Consider the following 19,218-nt stretch of genomic DNA (forward strand, 5'->3'; position numbering starts at 1 on the left):
AAGAGATGGAAGGACAACAGAAGTAACTTGGAGGGGGACATAAGAAAGGAGGGGCCAGAGGGTAATCATTGAGATGTAGTTGGAGAATAGGAAGGTAGGGATCACGAGAAAGAACGAGCAGGCCGAAGAAAGGAGTATTGAGAGAGAGAAAAGAGATGCTAAAATGGTAGCAAATGAGGAGTAATATGTAGCTAGATGCATCAGATGTCTCCAATTTATAAAATTGAGTGACTAACATCTCAAACCTGCCATGTATTGATGAGTGTCTCGCTTTTCACATTGCACGCTCTCTCCATACAGTGTGTGTGTAGGTGGGGAGGGGGGCTGGTATGAAAACCTGGTACAGGGCTGTGGATTGCCCCCTTCCCTAGCCCAAATGGCAGGAAAGGATTGACCAAGTTTCAGGTGTGCTTGTCCACATTCCTTTATGATGGAAATTAGGCAAGGGAGGCGTACAGATTCACACGAGGGCGGTTTAGTGTTTACACTGTAGTGGTCGCTGCTTGGGAACTTCGATCATTAATCCGAAAGGTTAATTCCTAGGTAAAGCCAAACTGGCTGCAAGCAGCAACCTAGGGGTTGGGGATTGCTGCTACCTCCAAATGCATATAAATGGAATACTAGTAACAGCAATTTTTGAGAGGCAGTAACGGTGTGTTGATGTTTGTGTGTGTCTGCAATAGCAGCGTTTTATCTTCGCAGCATTTTAATACATATTCATGTGTCTTTCAAAGAGGCAGCATAACCCCAACATTTACCTACTAACATTGTTTTCCACAAAGTGCCTACCGCGTAAATATTGCAGCTTCAGAAGAAGCAGGGACTGCGCAAAAAAAATACTGATAAAATTTGATTTGTTGAAACCGCATTTACAGACATCTAAGGACCTGCGAAAGTGGGGGTTCAGGCCTGCTAAAGTAAGGGGCGTTTCTGGCCTACAAAACAAACTAACATTTCACAAGGGAGGGCAAGAGCTTTCCGTCACCCAAGGAGGCGGACAAAGATGAAGCTCTAGAAGTCCCTGACAGCCGCCGGTAACCAGATATTGAATGACCTCGAACACCAACAATGCCAGTCACTGCGCTGCAAACAGTAAGCTGTGTGTTATAGTGCAGTGCATCGTGTCCAAAATAGTAATGCTTTACTGTCCGGGTCGACGGGCCTACTGGAAATCAAGCAGATTCATGCCCAGTCCAGCTGTAAAGGAGGGCCGCGTTTTTTATACAACTTGAACCGAATTTATAGGGGCGTGTTACAAGAGCACAAGTTACATTACATATGGACACGCAGGGTGGCCGGGGACACTAAGTGATTTGCCCGGAATCACGGGATGTTGAGCCAAGGTCAAGACTCTAACCTAGTTCCCAATCTCCAAGGTCTGCAGCTGTGGCCATAACGCTGCATCCTCTTTTCAGGTGCACAAATCTCTCGAAAAATTTACTTTGTTCAATTCTACAACTGAGCTGAACTAAAAAACTTTTTTAAAATGTTTGAAATTTCTTTCTGCTACCTTATTATAATAACATGTGTACTGTAATGATTACCTCATTAAATAATACTCCACTAACTGACCTGGGTAGCAAGGGGGCTCCCTTGCCGCGAGTCCAGCATGTGACTTCCAGCGCACCGCGGGGCTCGGCATAAGTTCCACTGCATGCACAATGTAGGGGAGGCTGTTCCCAGGCCACTCCTCCTGTTGCCTTCGCGCGCAGGATCAGACCGCATTGTGTCAAAGTCGGTGACAGACAGGTCAGCCAAGGAAGCTGGGGGCAAGCAGGCTACCACAACATGCACCGAGGCTGTAGACGCGGGTTCCTCCTTCAGTTTTGTGTTGGCACCTCTGGTAGGAAGTGTGTCATGCATCTTGTTAGATAGCGGGAAGTGAATTAATATAAAGTTATTTGTGCATATTAATCTTGGATTTGATCTGCAAATGAGTTCTGGGAATGGAGAGTATTGGTGCTAAAGTTTCTAGAGTGAGAATTTACAATCAGGACATTCGTAGGTATGTATTTTGTTAGTGGTTTGATGTCATGAGTGATGCAAGTGGGTGATATAGAGCATGAGCATGAGTGTGATTTGTAATTGTAATCTAATAACAGACATTTCTGGGGGAAGCTCATCGTAGGACGAGGTACCCACCATTAAGAGTAGAAATTGTTCAGTGTATAGAATTACATGTACGCGTCCACATTGAGCGAATGAGAGGGAGGGAGGGAGGGAGTAAGCAGGAAGCATGCGTGCACATCTGCTGTCCCTTGTGCTACCACCACGAGCCGTACGCGTGAACATTGAGACAGGGAGGGAGCAATAGATCTCGCCAAAACAAGCTGTGCATGTGCTGCGTAACTAGGCGAGACCTAAAAATGACAATGAAAGGAATGTGCTCTGATGAATTGGCAATGGTTCAGATAAATTCAGTTATTTCAATCTATCACTTTTTTGCTAATTAATAATATCTTAAAGGTAGGGGAGGCCAACGTTGATGTGCCAGTGCTGGAGCCAGAACAGATATTTATCATAACCCTTGAATAAGCAAATGATTTTTATTTAGGTTCATTGTAGGTACATTATTTCTATATAAATGAACTGAAAATCTACTGTGGTGGATATCATCCGCTAGCTGTGGGCACTGTTCATCAAGGAGATGTGGCTTACAAAGATTCAAGTGTGGTGTTATGCAGCAACAGTTGTGTGAGAAGTTGGCCTGATATGCAGTGCTCACTATTCTAGTGATCACTATGTATCATTCCAAACGACCCTTATTGACGATTGGTTGTAAGTCAACCTTATAGACCAGCTATCCTAGTAGCATGGACAAGAGCAGTCTTTAGGCTAAACTCTAGAGGGCGTGTTAAGCCAGCTGTTATACCATCACATATACCCCTTGAACACCAAGTGAAAGGACACCACACAAGTTGTTATGAAAATAAAAGGATATTTATTTATAACAAGTCTACCCTGAACTCTTTGAGTCAGGGAGCTAAGCACATAACAAAACTCTTAAGAAAATACTTTAAGTTGCACAATTTACACAAATGCCCGAGGGGCACGAAAAACCATATACTACAAAAGTGGAATGCGAAATACTAGCAGGTAAGTAACTAGATCCAGAGGCTTCAGGATAGCTAGGACTACACTACTGAACCTTCAGGTTAGGAGCAGGAGGCCTAGGGAGATCGGGTGCAGAGTGTGCACTCTCACGCGGGATGCGGGACAAAGTCTATGGATACTAGTATCTCGTAAAAGTACAGTTATCGGACGAATCCGACTAGGTAGGCTGAAAACGAAAAAGGATCTGGACACTTAGATAGTGAACCTACGTTGGAGCACCGAAATGCTCAGGTTACCTAGCCCAGGGGCTGCGGCTGCATAGGGTTCAAAAGACGTCTGGAATCTTCGTTAGTCTATGGAGCCTGAAAGAAGTTGCTGGCAGGCGACCAGTGATGAAGTTCGATGTGATCCAAGCCTGGATCGGAGTTGAAGATAACCTGAAAGCAGGGGGGACTCAGTTCTAAATCACTAGCCAGTGATTAGGTGGGCACCAGGATGGCACCGGATGAAGTCACCTCGACCAGGTGAGTGGGTGACGCTGGGCTCTGCAGTCTCTCGGACCAGGAGGCGTTGTCGGCGAACAGGATGGAGGTGCGAGCTGTCCCACGAAGGTGTCTGCTGTCGGCGATGCTGGACCCAGGATTGGGGCAACAAACCTTGGCAAAGTCAAGCCCACGCGGTGGACTCAAAATGGCGTCTGGAGTGGACCAGGAGGGTCCGGGGTGCTCCTCTGATGGAGGGGAGCAAGGGCCAGTCTGGAGCAACCAGACCAGCGATGGAAGTGTCGTAGTTAGTCGTCAGGAGGGCTACAAGCCAGCAGGCAAGTGGACGGACAACGCGGTGAGCAGCAAAGAGCAGAAGGACCCCACGCAGATCTCGTGGATGCTGGGGGGCTGGACTTCGGTGCTGGAGCTGCTCAGGGTTAGGGCTTCTCAAACCCTAAAGCACTCACTCGAGGATCCCTCGGCGGTCGTGCTGGATAAGCGTCGTGCAGTTTTGAAGATGGCAGGTCCCTCGAGGTCTCGTCACACCCACGAATCTCAGCTGGGCTGATGATGTAGGTAGAGGTCAGAGGTGCCAGGGAATCCGGGTCTCGTCGAGCTGGGCAGTCTTGGTCCGGAGGATGGACTTACAGCAAACTGCATGCGCTTAGATGGTGCACGCTGGTGCAGGGTGGCTACTCCTTAGCCACAAGGGAGAGTCTTCAGAAATGTTCTTTCGTGGAAATTCGTCAGAATTCAGAATTATCTCATTTGGGAAGGGGGCCCGCTCCTATCTTTATACTAAAGAAAGGGGCTGGCACGCGACTAGGTCCTGCCATGGGTGGGACCAGGAAGGGGGGTGGTTACACCCCTCTCCCTTTGTCCGGACTTTCCCCAGCTCAGGGGCTGGTGTGCCCCTGGAACTGGTTCAAGCCGGCATGTGCACAGTGAGCACCGGGGTGCCACTTGCAGTCACCTTCCTCTCAGCCCTACCTACCTGGGATACACAAAACCCTGTCTGGGATGGTGCTAGCATTGCCCCTGACAGGAAACCCTTTGTCCAAGCTCTCCTCGCTGGAAGGACTCCCAGCAGCAGGAGGTCAGACTTGTGTCTGTGGTGGCAGCATCCATTTTGTGATGCTGAGGCTAGAGTTAACTTTAACCGGGGTTCACAGTTACATACATGTCGTGTCCCTCTAGAAGGGTGGAATGCTAACCCCGTCGCCAGAATTGGCGAGGGGTTAGTATTCCAATTCGTATGACACCTTACTCTACATGTTTTGATAAAGCGATACCAAAGTTGGCAAATAACCGCGAGGATTATAATGCACTTAAGAGTATATGGTATGCGTTATCATGGAACAGCTATTAGGACTTGGTTCCGCAAGCTGCAAACTGGCTCAGCTCATGCCAGACCACCATCTCACATAATTCCAAGCACTCTGCCTTCAGGATTGATAAGGCCTGCCATAGGAGTGACTGATAGGAATACATGTGTCCATTTTAGGGTTCGATATAAGAATACTATATCTAAAGCAAAGGGTGATTACACCACCTTGCCCCAGCTGTCGTGCAGCCAGTTGTGTCAGATTTAGATGGCCAGCCAGGGGTGGCATAATGCATGCTGCAGCCCCTGGTAGGCCCTGGGTACACCTATGCCCTGGATACAGGGACTGATAAGGTAGCCCAGTACCAATTGGTAAATGCACCTAAGGTACACGTGTCAATTTAGAGGGAGAACAGCTAGGCTGTGGGTCTGATTAGCAGGCCCACAGCCAGGGAAAGTCGTAAACCAGTGAAGCAAAAAAGCAAAAATCTGGGGTGATCATAGGATTGCAGACCCTACTTTCCTACATGTTGGTCTTTAGAGAGGGGTACGCTTACTTTTTTCATTTGTTTAAAATTAATTTTCCTATTCACTTTAACACACAACAGCAGTTAATAATTCATTCTGTTCCTGTGAAATTCCTATACCCCCTAAAGTTTAGGCTATCCTTTTGTTCACAACAGTAACAAACCTTAACAGAGCTCTTTGTCAGAGATGTAATGATATTTGTCTTGTGGGCATGTTATTTCTCTACAGTCCTTAATTGTGTAGTCTGTAACTGGTTGCCATACTGACAAAAAGTATTCTTTCTTTAAGTAAATTTCTAGATAATCATTCCATCACCTCAGTGTCCCATCTTTTACTGTATCACATATATATTGTTCGAGCCATAGTTTGTTTCCACGTTCTGGTTATCACAATTCAAACCATGGAGACCAGTGCCAATTTTCTTTTTCTGATGTTTTTCCATGTCACTGGTTTCATCCCCAGTGCTGAGGAAAGGAAACCCTGTTATATATTTAATTGCAGCTAGAACCTCCTTCCAGTAGATTAGCAGTACTGGGTATACCCAGCAAATGTGGGCTAGATCTAATTTCCTACTAATTATTCCCTAGCTGTGTCTAGTATCTCTTCACACCAGTTATAACTGTATCTGCTGTCTGGTATCTGTACATCATTGGTTTAAGTCTTAATTCGTTATGAAGTATTGATTTGTTAAATCTCCCTGTGTCTCTCCTGCAGACAAACCAATCCTTCTTTGATCTTGCTTTACTTAAGATCTTTTTACACCTTTTTATATACACCCATGTTTGTGGACTAGGGCCTTCTATAAAGAGATTGTGTATCTTAGGTAGTGGCCCCAGTGTGTCCTTCACCATTTTTTTTAATTGTTAGATCCTAGTGCCCACTACCAAGTTTGAAGGATAGGTCACCGAATACCCAAGCTGTTGGTTCCAGAGTCTTGATTTCTCTTACCACATCAGTTTTTGAAACTTTCAAATTACCTAACTTCTCCATTCTTCATTACAAGAGAATGAGTGAGTGGTGAGGGGTGTGTTCTCAAGGGTGGAATTTTTGCAGTTTAATCCCATATGTTTAGAACTTAGAAGTGTGCCAATGAAGTGGTTTGCATATAATCTCTGTGGTCTTAATTTTTCTGGCAGACACACTATCCCCCATAAGGGTTCTCCTGGTATGGTTTTTGAAGTCTTCACACTTCTCCTGCAGAGATGTTATCCATATGTCCCCAACATTTGCTGGAGTACTTCAGAGTCCATTCTCCTATGACTATTATTGTTATGCTTTGTAGAACACTTGTTTTGTCTGGAAATACCAATCCTACTTTCAGTTAAATGTATTAGTAGTTTTGTTTAGAAACTCTGGCTGATTCCTCTTTGCCAGGTAAAGTGGAGGAACGTTTCCGGTATTTTGTCTATATTCCACTAATGCTGTCAGTAGCATCTAAATTGACTCTATTGTATTTGTCCCATAGACTAACACGTCATCGGCATATAATCTGATCTTGTGTGTTGTGCCTCCAAATATCTTCCCTCTGGTCTCACTTATGTTTGTCTGTATATTGGGCCAGTGGGTTGATGACATTGCAAACAACAAGGGAACTATAGGAAACCCCTTCCTCATACCTCTTTGGATTTCTGATTTTCTCTGAGATAATTTTGTCTACAGGGGCATTATAAGAAGTCCTAGACATATAAATTGGGTCTTATTTTAGGCTAAATTTGATAGTCATAATACATTTTTTTTTTAATTCTCATCTCGGTGTTGAATGCCTTTTCAGCATCCAACACTCACTGAGCCAGCTGGATCCTTCTCTTGGGAATAAGATGGGCTCGCCATATATTGTCAGATGTCTGGCACTTACATATGATACCTAATTGGTATTTATGTTTGGGAGGATTACTGAAAGTCCGGATACTACAAATGTCATCTTCAATGTGTGGTCTCAGTAGTGTATGTGATGAACTGTGTCTCTAATCTTTTTCTTGTTTTGAAAGGCTATCTTGTATGCATCATTCATTATTATAAATAACCCTTTCGTTTGTTAGTTATATCTTGAAACAAGCTTCTCAGGATAAGGAGACTCATAAATGTTATCAAATTTCCTCATTAATCCATCTGGCTCCAAGGCCTTTCTAGAGTTTGCCTTTTTATGGCATTTCTGTTTTCTTCCTCAGTAAGTGGCTGTGGGGTTCTCTCAGTTTTTTTTCGTTATCTTAGGAAGTTGTATGTTTGATAGGAATACTTTTTGTTTTTGTGAGTAGTAGTCTTCATATAGCATCATGTAGAAGCTCATAAATATGTAATATGGTCCCCTTCTCTCTGCAACTCAAGGTTAATTACCTATTCTTATCTACAACTGACCTATTCCCTTATCTATTTTGTATGTTCTTTAATGTTATAGCTAGTACTACATGTGCTTTCTTTCCCAATTCGTATGTCCTTCGAGGTAACACCAAGGGCTTTTTCTGATCTATTTACTAATATGTTCATCTGTCTTCTTAGTTGTGCAACTATTCTCAGTTCTTTTTGGTTGCCTGTTTTTCATGTTTCTCTACTAGGCCCTTTGTCTGTTTCTAGCTTGCTTTTGTGCACAGGTTCCATTATATTTGTCTTCACTACTTGTCCTATAATTTTACCTCTAATGATAGCTTTCAGTGTTTCCCAAAACATGTCTGTAGTGGAGTCTAGTGTGCAATAATACTTTATGGTGTGCACTGTCATCCCTTTTGGCTGCATTGCATAAGAATTCCCTCCTAATCTGTTTTCTGTTTCTCTGCACTGTCAATCCCTATCAATTCACCAGTTCGAGATGAGTGAGCTGATATTGAGATTACTCCTTTAACAGTATAACCTGGTCTACTTGAATGGTGTGAGAGTACTAGGTGTAGTCTTTCTCTTACGGTAAGTCTTCCTCTACATGTATAACAGCCAAAATCTTGAATGAGCTCTTGCATATCTTGAAACATTTGCCTGATTTTACAACATTGCTCTTCTAACTGGTCTATTTTTGTATCCACCTCTTTGTAGAAATCTCCCACTAGAAACATTTCTCCATCTTCAAAACCTTGTAATTTACTCAATACTTTCTAAGTACGCCTTGACTCTGGTTTGGTGCATACACTGTGGATGTAGTGCATGCCCAACCCACATTTCACAAATGTGTATCTCCATTTTTGTCCAGGACGATCTCCAAGAGTTTCTCTCAGTGTGCAGTATCATCACCTCTTTAGTCTTATTTGGCTCTTGTATGATTTGTCTTAAACCTGTTAACTTACCTAATTTTAAAGGTTTTTGTTTTGGGAGTAAGACCATCTCTGTCCAGATTTCTTCTAGTTTACTATGTACCCTTGACTGTTAGGCTGTCAATTTCCCTCCCCTAACGTATGTTAGTTTCTTAATCTCCATTTTGTTGTGTACATTTTTTCTACCGGTTTTGATTTTTTTAAATGTCTCTTTTTTTGTCATCCAAAAGGATTTTCCCTCCTTCTGCCTTTTCTCCTTCTACCCAAAGTTTTGTAACTGGTACCTCATTGGCCTCCCCAGTGGTCTCATTCAGTGTAGCCTCCCACTTTCTTAATTTATCCAGCCTTCAGGCGTGTCCTGTGAAGTTCTTCATGTTTGCCTCTGCCCTCTTGATATTACTTTTGATGTTTTTTCTCTTCCAGTCTGAATTCAGTTTTTCTAGCCCTTACTTGAGAGCCTACCCCTGTATCTTATTCCTTCTACGCGCCAAGGGTCTCGCTTATTGATTGTTACCTATTGTATACAGTCCTAACATTCCTTTGTTCCTTTGTTTTCTGTCTTCACTGTCTTTCTTTTGATCAACCTATCCTCTTTGATATGTTCCTGTGAGTTTGCTATCTCTTTGAGGGTTTATAGCCGACAAGGGATCTTCTGCTCTCCTTGTTTCTTCAGTCTGTTTTCTTTTCCAGGATTAACCACCCTTCCTGTTCCACTTTTACCTGATAGTACTGCCTTTCAAATTGAAACTGGATATTTGAGTGATAGGTCTATCGAAACCGGAGCCCTCGCTTGACAAGTTCAACTATTGGATGAAGCAGTTTTCTTTCCATAAATATTGGTGGTTCCATGTCTTGGAGGAGTAGTATTTTTCCTTCTTGGTAAATCAGTGAGGTATTCTTTCTTTCTTGAATCAGGCCTTCTTTTTTGCTGGTAGTATGCCATTTTAAATACTGTATTTCTTGGCCTGATGGAGTTACGTTTTGTGTTCCCCTCTGCAATCTCATTATATTTCTAGCACTTTTTCTTTAAGCTTTAGGATTTGTACAAAAATTGTCTGTTAAGTCTGATACTTTTGCGTCTTCTGTTAACTTTATCTTTTTTTGTCCCTTCTGGCATGGGTTTTGAAGTCTTCACACTTCTCCTGCAGAGATGTTATGTTGCTTTTCATCTCTGTTAATTTGTCGCTGGTATTTTTCTCGGTCTTTTCGATACTGTCTATATTTTGTTCTAGATCATGCAGCCTAAGGGCTATATGGTCAATGTCTTGTTTGAGGGCATTAACCATTTTTGGTAATAATAATAATAATAATAATACAGAAACTTGTTGAGCGCGAACAGCTACCTCTGGGGAGGTGTCCCGGCGCTAGCGAGTCCCACAGTAAGAGTGAGTAGTCAGGAGTAGTGTTCTGCTTACTGCCTCTCGTTCTTGCTTCAGTTCTTTTTTCCCATTCCATCCTTCCGGTGTGAAACATGGTCCATAAGTCTTTTTTGGTTAGCAGTGTCACCATTTGTAGACCTTTCTTGAGGTGTGTGGATGGACTCTATTATCTGTTGGGCCCCAGTTAGGATGGGATAGAATCCATGGAGTTGTTTTTTGCCCTTTTACTTTGTGTGCATGCGTTCACTGTTTAGATGTTTTTTTCCTCTGCTTTGTTGTTGATGGTTTGTGAGGGTCTAATCTTCCTAATTTCTGACAGTTCTGTCTGAGGATCTTCCCTGATTCTGAGTACTGTATGCGGTTTTTGAATTCTTGCAAGCTTCCAACGCATTCTTTTCATATCCGATGTTGTAAAGAATTTTGGATATTATTTATTTTTTCTTATTTTTTTACTGGTCTCTAGAAGGTTCTTTCATTGTGTTTCCTTTTCTATGGCAATCTTCCTTTGCTTCCTACAGTTTAGAATTTAGCTTGTCGCTTTTACAGAGGATAGTATTTTTAGGTCTCGCATAGGCAGCGCATGCGCTGCCTCTACGAGGCATCAGGTAATCTGTATACTTGGGTGAGACTCTGCCTCTTGCCGGTTGTTTCTCCTGCCGCTTGCCATTCATTAACTGTGGCATTTATTTTGTTAGCAGGCGTATGGTTGGCTTGAGGTCCAATGCAGCACTTCCGTTTTGTTTCCCTTCGGCTGGAAGCAGCACCGACCAACTACAGTATTGTTCCACTGCTAGGCGTTATCTATTCCTGTAGGGACTACTTCCTTATTTGTCCCATGATGAAGTCTCTGCTGGGAATCCTGTCGCACCCAGATCCCGGATTGCTATCTGGGGAGCAACGCTTGCGTTGACGCTGCTCCCACTACACCTGAGAAGACCTCCGGGGCTGTTCCGCAGCCCCTGGGTGGCTCGAGACCATCGGCTTCCCCTGTTCTGCCTGTGTGGCGACATACTCCTCCATAATGCTTCCGGAATGGGACTTGGAGCCTCAGTGAAGCCCATATGGTACAGGTAGGCGGGGGGGGGGTCATTAAATGTTTGCAGTGGCAGTGCACTTCAGCGGGACCTAGTTTGCTCCTTGAACGCCCTCAAGGTTTAATGTCAGAACTCAAACACTTGGTTTACATCCGATAATTTAAGCAGCCGTAAAAATCCTGTTAAGTGTTTTGGGAAGATTGATGCTCCGTGTTTCAGAATGGGAATAAGACCAAAAGGGCGGAATATTCTTGAGACCTTCTCGAGGGTAAATATGACTTCTCCAACCCAAGCCTGTTGGGTATTATCTCAAGTGCACGTCTTTGGACAAGTTAGAAATAAAGTGATAAATCTGTAGAATTTGTTACGGTGTTCCAACAAAGTCCAAGCTGATTTCAAAAATAGGAATGTCATGTTATTTAGATGCAAGATCTAGGCTGTGCGTGATCTGCTGGTGGCCGCTTCTGGGGAAGTGTATACACTCTGACAGGATATTTACTGCCCTCTTACATCAGTTGTTTTTCTAAAGAATATTTGCATATCTCTTCTCAAACAATTGGGCAATGCTAAGTCCTCTGGGAAAGGAACAAGCGTCAGCATATATTGCAATGCAGGGGTGTCTAGCATGGGCCAGGGACATGACCTTTTGAGGTCACCCGGGCAAGGCGCACGTGCATGTGATGACTACAAATCTGGAATGGCTTCAGCCCTTCTGGGCATGCGTGAAACAACCATCACATGATGCCTGCATCAGAAGGCCAGTGTGTAAGTCAGTGGAGATCCAGTCATTGAAACTAATCTGCTAAAAAAATCAAACGGTGATATGTCACAATATGGCTGTCAGAAATATTGTCTGACATATTGTGCTCTAAATATCGTTTCCTAAAGCAGCATGCCACTGGTTGTAGATATTGGATTATTAACGCTAATGGAACAGCATTTAAAAAACGGTAATTAGGACACACTATTTAAGTCAGACGATATCGTGCCAACGATATTATGGTACGACGCATAATGAGGTATAATTCGCCAAGACCCACTAAACATTGCTGACCCTGGAGTATCCGAGGAAATGTGGACTATTTATTTCACAATTAATAGTGATTATCCTATTCATTTCAGCTTGTTTTAATCATCAGTTTGCCCCCTAAAAGTTTGCAAGGTCAAAGAGCAATTTTATAAAAATGTTAAATCCATGTGTTCCTGTACAGAGCAGTCGCCATCAAAAAAATGTTTTACGGCCAAATCAGTCCTAGTTGTCAGATAAATGTGACTGCATCCTTGGGATCCAGCATGTTCTCACATTTGTCCAATTCAATGCTATTCCCCCCCAACTTTGTGGCTTTAGTTTTGATCTTAAACACTGAGCCTTGGAAAAAAGTCAATCTGGTTGAAGGCCAAGTGTAGTGTAAAGACGGGCGAACTTGCTTATATGGTCAGTGTTGTAAATTAGCTGGATGTCATGCCACTAAACTCCTGCTAGAAATCTCAGTGGCTTAACACGACTGACTCACCAACATGTCGGCACAGATGAAGGTCACTGACCAAGCCTTCATAGTTTACGAACTTGTAAATGAACAGTTCCAACTTCATAGGACTAGGAATGTTGTCCTCTTCTTTGCCACAAATAAGCTGAAAGGTTTTCCAGTCACATGTCAACAGAAATGATGGCCACCTTCGCTCATGCAGGTGTACCTCTTCCTGCTGATGTGTTACTATCTAGTCAGCAGGTGCCACTCCTGGTCTATGTTGAAACCAGAAGAAACAAGCGTTTGTAATGCAATATGTCTCGCATTACTAAATGTTTGAGTTACTGGTGTTGCATTATTATTAGCAGCGCAAATAGTTCAACCTGTTACTAATGTGAGACCTATTGCATTGCAAATGCTTGTTTTCGCTTTCATGTCTCTTTATACTTGTAAGTATGAGCCCATATGCTTGTTCTTCCGAAAGTTGATTTCACTATGCTCTCTTCCAGTGTCTTATGGGTTTTTCCATTGTCATTTTTGGTCACTCAGTTCTGACAGTTTTGCTCCTTGCGCCTCACACCTCTTCCCCTCAATATGGTATCTTTATTTCTGCCCTTATGCCGGTATGAGAAGGCGTGGGGCAGATGTGTGGGGGGGGGGGATGGGTGAGGTGAGGAGGGGAGGGGCTGTCTGGATAGCCTCAGCTGCATCTGGCTGTTATAGCCATGGCTTTGCTGCTTGGGGTCTGTTGATCCACTGGCATCACCGCCTCATTGGAATCATCCTCCCCACTCTCTTTGGGTTGATCTCCCAAGGCCAAGGAACCCTCTTTTTAATATCTTGCAGACCTCCCATCAAACTTCTCTTGATCGAGCTTCCACGTCTTCTCAAATGCATGTGCATTAGTGTTCCCCCAATCTTGTCAGCGCTTTCTATACGGGGCCTCGTCTTTTGGTAGGCGTTGAATGTTGATCTTTCCTCGAATCCATCGGCCTCCAGAATTCAGGCAGTGATTCTCAGTTGCATGGCCAGTGACCCCATCATGGGTCTCATTTCTTCCATTTTTTTGTATCCTTGCTCGCTCTTTGGACTCCTATGTGGGACGTTTTTGGCAAATCCACTGAGACCTTAACGATATGTATCGCCATCTTTGGTGGCTGGCCATGCCCCCAGTTTGCAATTTATTATTCATGTTGCCCTTTAATTCTCACCTCTATGAAAAAATACGTACTGTAACTAAAAGCACAGAGCAAAAAACTAAACTGAAGGATGCTGCTCAGACAGCATAGCAGCATTAATATCTAATGGCATAATCTCTTTCAGTAGAAAAGATATAGAAAGACGGTAACCCCATTTTATCTGGGCTTAAGAACCCCACTGCTACTGATGACCAACAAGTAGAGGACTGCTTATGAATAAAAGAATTGTCACCCTTAATTTGCAGTTTTCTGTGTGTAGGTTTTTGTTAAAATTAGGAATTTCATTCCGCTTTAAGGGTATGAGGGAAACAAATTTGCCAACCTCCATCTAGTTTCAAATCTGCGAGCAAACAATTCCACAAAGAATATGTGAGAAAATAGTAAATCAATTGTTAGAAATTAAATTTAGCCAAATAAAAGGAAAAAATGTACGAGGGTGTAAACTTTGGAAAAGAAGTAACTTCAGTGAACTATGGGTAGGCCGGTTATCAGGAAGTATTTTCTTAGTGTGCAAAGGGGCGTGGCTGAGCTTCTAGTCCAAGACTGGCAGGGCCATTGATTTCAATGTGGTAATGCCTTCTTTATTTTGTTTTTGAGGTACACAGATGAACAAAATATGGTGGAATGCTTCACATATGTAATAGCTCGGTACTTAAGAGGCTTAGATAGGTGAAAGCTTTTTTTAAATTAATATATTTGGTTTTCTGAAGCATAGTTGCAAGGCACATAAGGTTGACACTTGTTAAGAAAAATTACATTTTGTCCATATAGTTAGTAAAAATTAGAAAGCAAGTTGAGCTGCTGATCTCTGACCTCTTGGAGTCTTCATGAACTGTTACTTTGCTAAGAACTTCTGCCAAATTGTCCTGGTAATTTGAGGTAATATGATAGTCGCGAGTCAGAAAGCTTTGATGTGTGGCTGAGGTACTAATGGTGCACACCACAGCCTTGAGAAATGGTCAGCACAGTATGCAAGGCTGCGATTTACAAGGAGCCTCATTGTGCGATGGTGGGGAGGACAGCACAAGACTTGTGCTGTTTTGTCCCTGAAGATACGTTCTTTCGAAATGCAAATATTACTTTACCACTCCTCGCTGAATAGTGATTAAGCTAAAATTGTAAGACTGTGCTCTTTATAGCCCTACAGGTCTTGGTTCGTAAGGCAGGGGTCTTATGATATCAGTCTACTTCATGCATTCCCCTGTTCCTGCTACTTACTTGCACAGATCAAGCTGGTGCATCTATTTGTGCAAGGGTGAGCAAGTCCTGCTGCACCCAGCTGCAGGGATACTGGGAGGGGTAGTGCAAACTGTGAATGAGGTTGTCAATAGAGGACCCATGCTCCCCCCACCACTCTCTTAGGATGGTTCCCTAGGATGTAAATGTATTGCGACTTATATAGCACACGTATCACCCGAAGGCATCAGGGCGCTTGCCTTGGGAACCCGTCCTGGCTTTTTCCCTGTGAGAACCCCTACTGAGCATCCCCAAGGTGAAAGCCAGGCATCCCGCAGCGGGTGGGCCGCCGTAGTGGAGATTAAGCAAGCTATTGCCCAGAGTTGCAGCGTGGGACCCCATGATTAGAGTTGGCACCGAGGCGCGAATTATCGAGTCCGTGGACATTTTTTTTGGGCTCAGGACCCTGCCGCGTCGGGAATTGAACCCTGGTCCCGGGCCAGACCTCTGCATCAGGGTCTGCCGCTCTAATCAGTGAGCCACACTCCTCCTAGGATGGTTCCCCAATACATCCAAAACCAAAGTCACCAGTAAATTCTAAGACCTGGTATTTGTGCGAGCAAAGCGTGAGATAACCAGGAACTGGAAAGCCACAAGAGGCCTTAATCTGACCACCTGGAAAAAAGAACTCCTGAAATGGGTGGGGTGTGAGGGGCGAGTACTGATGAGGGAGGCTAAAAGAGGATTGCAAAACCTGGAGATGCCCAGAGCCTGGGAGACCCTCATGCATGACCTAGAGCACCCAGATTTAGAGACCCAAGAGGGAGAAGGAGAAAGCCCATAAGGAACATCCCCTGATACATGTAGGACACCAGAATCAACACTACTCATACAGTTTCCATGTAAGATTGACCCCACTGACTGATATACTACCTCTACATTGCGATGCCCCACAAAAGCACTCAGATTGCTTCTTACATATACAATCCCCGCGCCCCATACACAAATCATTATATCGACAACTCGCAGGAAGGGGGGGGGATAATCAAGGTTATATAGCCAATGCTGGCTGAGGTTTTGGCCCACTCTGACACGTATTCACAAGTTGATATAAGGAATGAGTCCATAACAAATTATGATTTGAACTGCTATGCTGTGATTGAAAAAGGATCAATAAAATCTGTTAAAAAAAGGTGATCAAGTCCCACTATGAATTTGGGCTTTACCCACACATATGCACACTGCGCCTACCAGTCCGCTTCCTTCATGGGGGTTCACCATCAGAAGTTCTGTACATCTAGATACTATTTGTAAACTATGCTCACATTTTCATGCCGTTTTTTTCTCTTTCTACATTCACATGTGCAATACACACAGTGATCTGTTTGATGCATAATATTGTGAAGCCAATGTTTCATGGTTGGTTTGTGTAAATTCTTCAGTAATAATCCTTACTTTCTTTCTCTTCCCGTACAGGACTGTGTTTAGTGTGTGCAATGATATCCGAGCCAGTTGAACGTAAAAAAAGGTACGTTTTACTTTCTCCAGAGGAACATTTGAGAATGACCATTTCACAGCCACTGAAACACCTTTGTTTTTAGGTCTTGCCTTCGACACCTTTTGGCTGTCTACGGACAAAGCACAACCATAGTAGGCTTAGAGCCAGCCCATTGCTTACCACTAGCTATATTTATTGTCACTCTAATTTGTTTGCTTGTAATTTAATGGCTTGACTTTCTCTTCTTGTGCTTGTACTCTGGATCAAAGCATTTTTTGCCACTCATTTGAGTGACTGATGTTTTACCCTACCGTTAATCACTTTAACAGAACTACTTTATCCTTTGTCTTTCAGCAAGCTATGAGAGTGCTCATATTTTCTAGGCATGCCCCATTTGTGCTATCTCCCCCCACAAAAATGTATTCCATACTCTGTTGCTCCCCATCACTTCCCCCTTCCCTCATGATTTGCTTTGATACCCACATTACCCCACACGTTCTATGCTCTGATTTTCTATTTAACTTTTGCTTGCCCATTGTTCCACTCGAACACCATACATTGGTTCCCCCACCTCTACCTTCTTTGCTAACTCACACCTTCTGATCCTTAAAATACTTTATTTTATTTTTAGTATAGATTGTCTGGGTAGCCTGCAACTCCTATTTGCTGCCCGATGTTAGACCTGTCAGCCTTAAGGTGTTCTTCCCCAAAACATTTTTGCCTTACTCCTGTATATTTTTCTGATTTTGTTTTTGTTGGCCTTATGACTCTGAGGACTTTACCAGTGCCAAAGTGCGCGTTGTCACTCCTTAAAACATGATAATATTGGCTTGTCCCCACCTGGAATATTTCATTTACTTATAATTTCCTAGTAAAGTGATACTGTGTGTGCCCCAGGCTTGTAAATTAGATGGTAATAGTGGGCCTGCAGCACTGATTATGCCACCCACTTAAGTAGTCCTTTTAAACATGTATCCGGTCTGCCATTGCAGCTTGTGTGTGCAGTTTTAAACTGCCATTGCAACCTGGCCAAATAAACCTTTTGCTAGGCCTAAACCTTCATTTTTAATACATACAAGTCACTCCTAGGGTAGGTCCTAAAGAGCCCACAAATAGGGTGCAATGTATTTAAAAAGTAGGATGTGTACTTTTAAGTTTTACATGTCCTGATGTTCAATAAATTCATAATTGTTTTTCACTATTGCAAAGCCTGAATCTCGCATAGGATATCATCAGAGTTACCTTATTATATTTATTAAGCTGTATCTTTAAAATGGGAGCAGGTACAGTTTGTTTGATGTCTTTGAAATTGTAACGAAGAATCCCCTTTGATGGCAAATTTGAATTTTAAAGGACTATTTTGAGAATGCAACTTTTAGAAATTTGGCATTTTCCTGCCTTACCCATTTAGTGCCTGTTGCTTGACACTGTGTCACTTGACTGGATGTAGTTGACAGTTGGACTTTATGTATTCTACATGCACAGTCACACACAAAAGTTTACGTGTCCCTGGGTGGACCATCACTGGCAGGTTGGGAAGGCAGAGCTGGGCACAGCCCTGCTTACACTTGAATAGCATACCCCCTGTAGTTAGTCTGGAGCAGGACAGGTGAAGCAGGATACCTGTGCACTTCAAAGAGAAACTCTAGAAGCTTTTCCACTTCAAAGGAGGCACCAGGTATAAATATTGGACCTCAGACACCAACTCTTCATTACTCTTCTGGGCCTGTGGAAGACTCTGGAAGAAGGACTACTGTGCTGCTGAATGGGTTGCCACTCTGCTTGACGGCTGCTGCTGTGCTGACCTGCTGCCCTCTTACCCGGGTAAGGACGACTCATCTGCAACCTGTACCCAGGACCACCAGAGTGACTCCAAGGGCCAAGTCTCTTTTAAGTAGCAGCTGGACTCTGCAGCTGTGAGTCCTACCCTGCCGAGTGGTACCTTCCCAGTCCTGTACCATTGGAAGTGGGCCTGAGGGTGCTCTGGTAGCCCATCTATGGATCCAGCAGAACCAAGACATCTCTGCTGTGTGGCACAACCCTAAGCAGAACTGACCCATCACCTCTGCTGTCGGGACTTTTCCCGGCACCAGGATTCCGCATTGCAGCCTCACTGCTCCTCGGAACTGACACACCATCTCGACTGCACAATGCATCCTTGATGCTGGACTATGCATCGCAAGCCTTATTCAATTGAATTCTCTACTACTATCTTGCACTGTAGCCTCACAACTCTTTGGAACAGACACATCCCCTTGGCTGCATGATGCATCTAGATTTTGGACCTCGCAATGCTCCGCAACCAGCATGTAAGGCACTCTACTTCAGTAGGCCTAAATGGGTCCCTGTAGCCAGATCATGCTCCATTAGTCTGCCTGAACTTGTACTTTGTCCCGGTCTGGCGGGACCAGATATTTTTAGTTGACATTTTGTGCTTTTTGGTGTTATTTTCACTTGCATCTTTAAAATTGCATATCGTCGGTTTAAATGATTGGATCTTTATCACTTGGGTCTTATTTTATTTAATATAATGTACTCTATTTTTCTGATCTAGTGTGGGATCCTTTTTGTGGTGTGTTTTCACTTTATTACTGTTTGAAGTGCTGCAGAACTATTTACAAATTGCCTCTTAAGCCTGACAACTCTGTGCGAAGCTACAAGAGCATAAATCATAGATAATTTGGTGTTTCCAGTAACCCGATTTCTAACACCCAACCATTCTGCTTTAAGAAATGCTCAAATGCCTAAGTGGAAATTAATTAAATAAGTTCTGCTTTAAGTGGTGTATCCCATCTTGGATTGGTAAATAAAAAAAAGAATAAAATGGCGTCACTGT

General features: G+C 43.4%; 1 protein-coding gene across 2 annotated transcripts in view; it reads left to right on the forward strand.

The window, feature by feature from the left end:
* SLC38A8 (solute carrier family 38 member 8) overlaps positions 1–19,218 on the forward strand; it is a 332,753-nt gene that overhangs the window by 287,711 nt on the left and 25,824 nt on the right. For both annotated transcript variants that reach the window (XM_086949847.1, XM_086949848.1), the window contains one exon: positions 16,361–16,412. In XM_086949847.1, coding sequence (XP_086805973.1) covers positions 16,361–16,412 — 52 coding nt within the window. The remainder of the gene's footprint in view (positions 1–16,360; positions 16,413–19,218) is intronic.

This window comes from Lissotriton vulgaris, unplaced genomic scaffold (assembly GCF_964263255.1).
Source record: "Lissotriton vulgaris unplaced genomic scaffold, aLisVul1.2 SCAFFOLD_912, whole genome shotgun sequence".
NCBI classification, from domain to species: Eukaryota; Metazoa; Chordata; class Amphibia; order Caudata; family Salamandridae; genus Lissotriton; species Lissotriton vulgaris.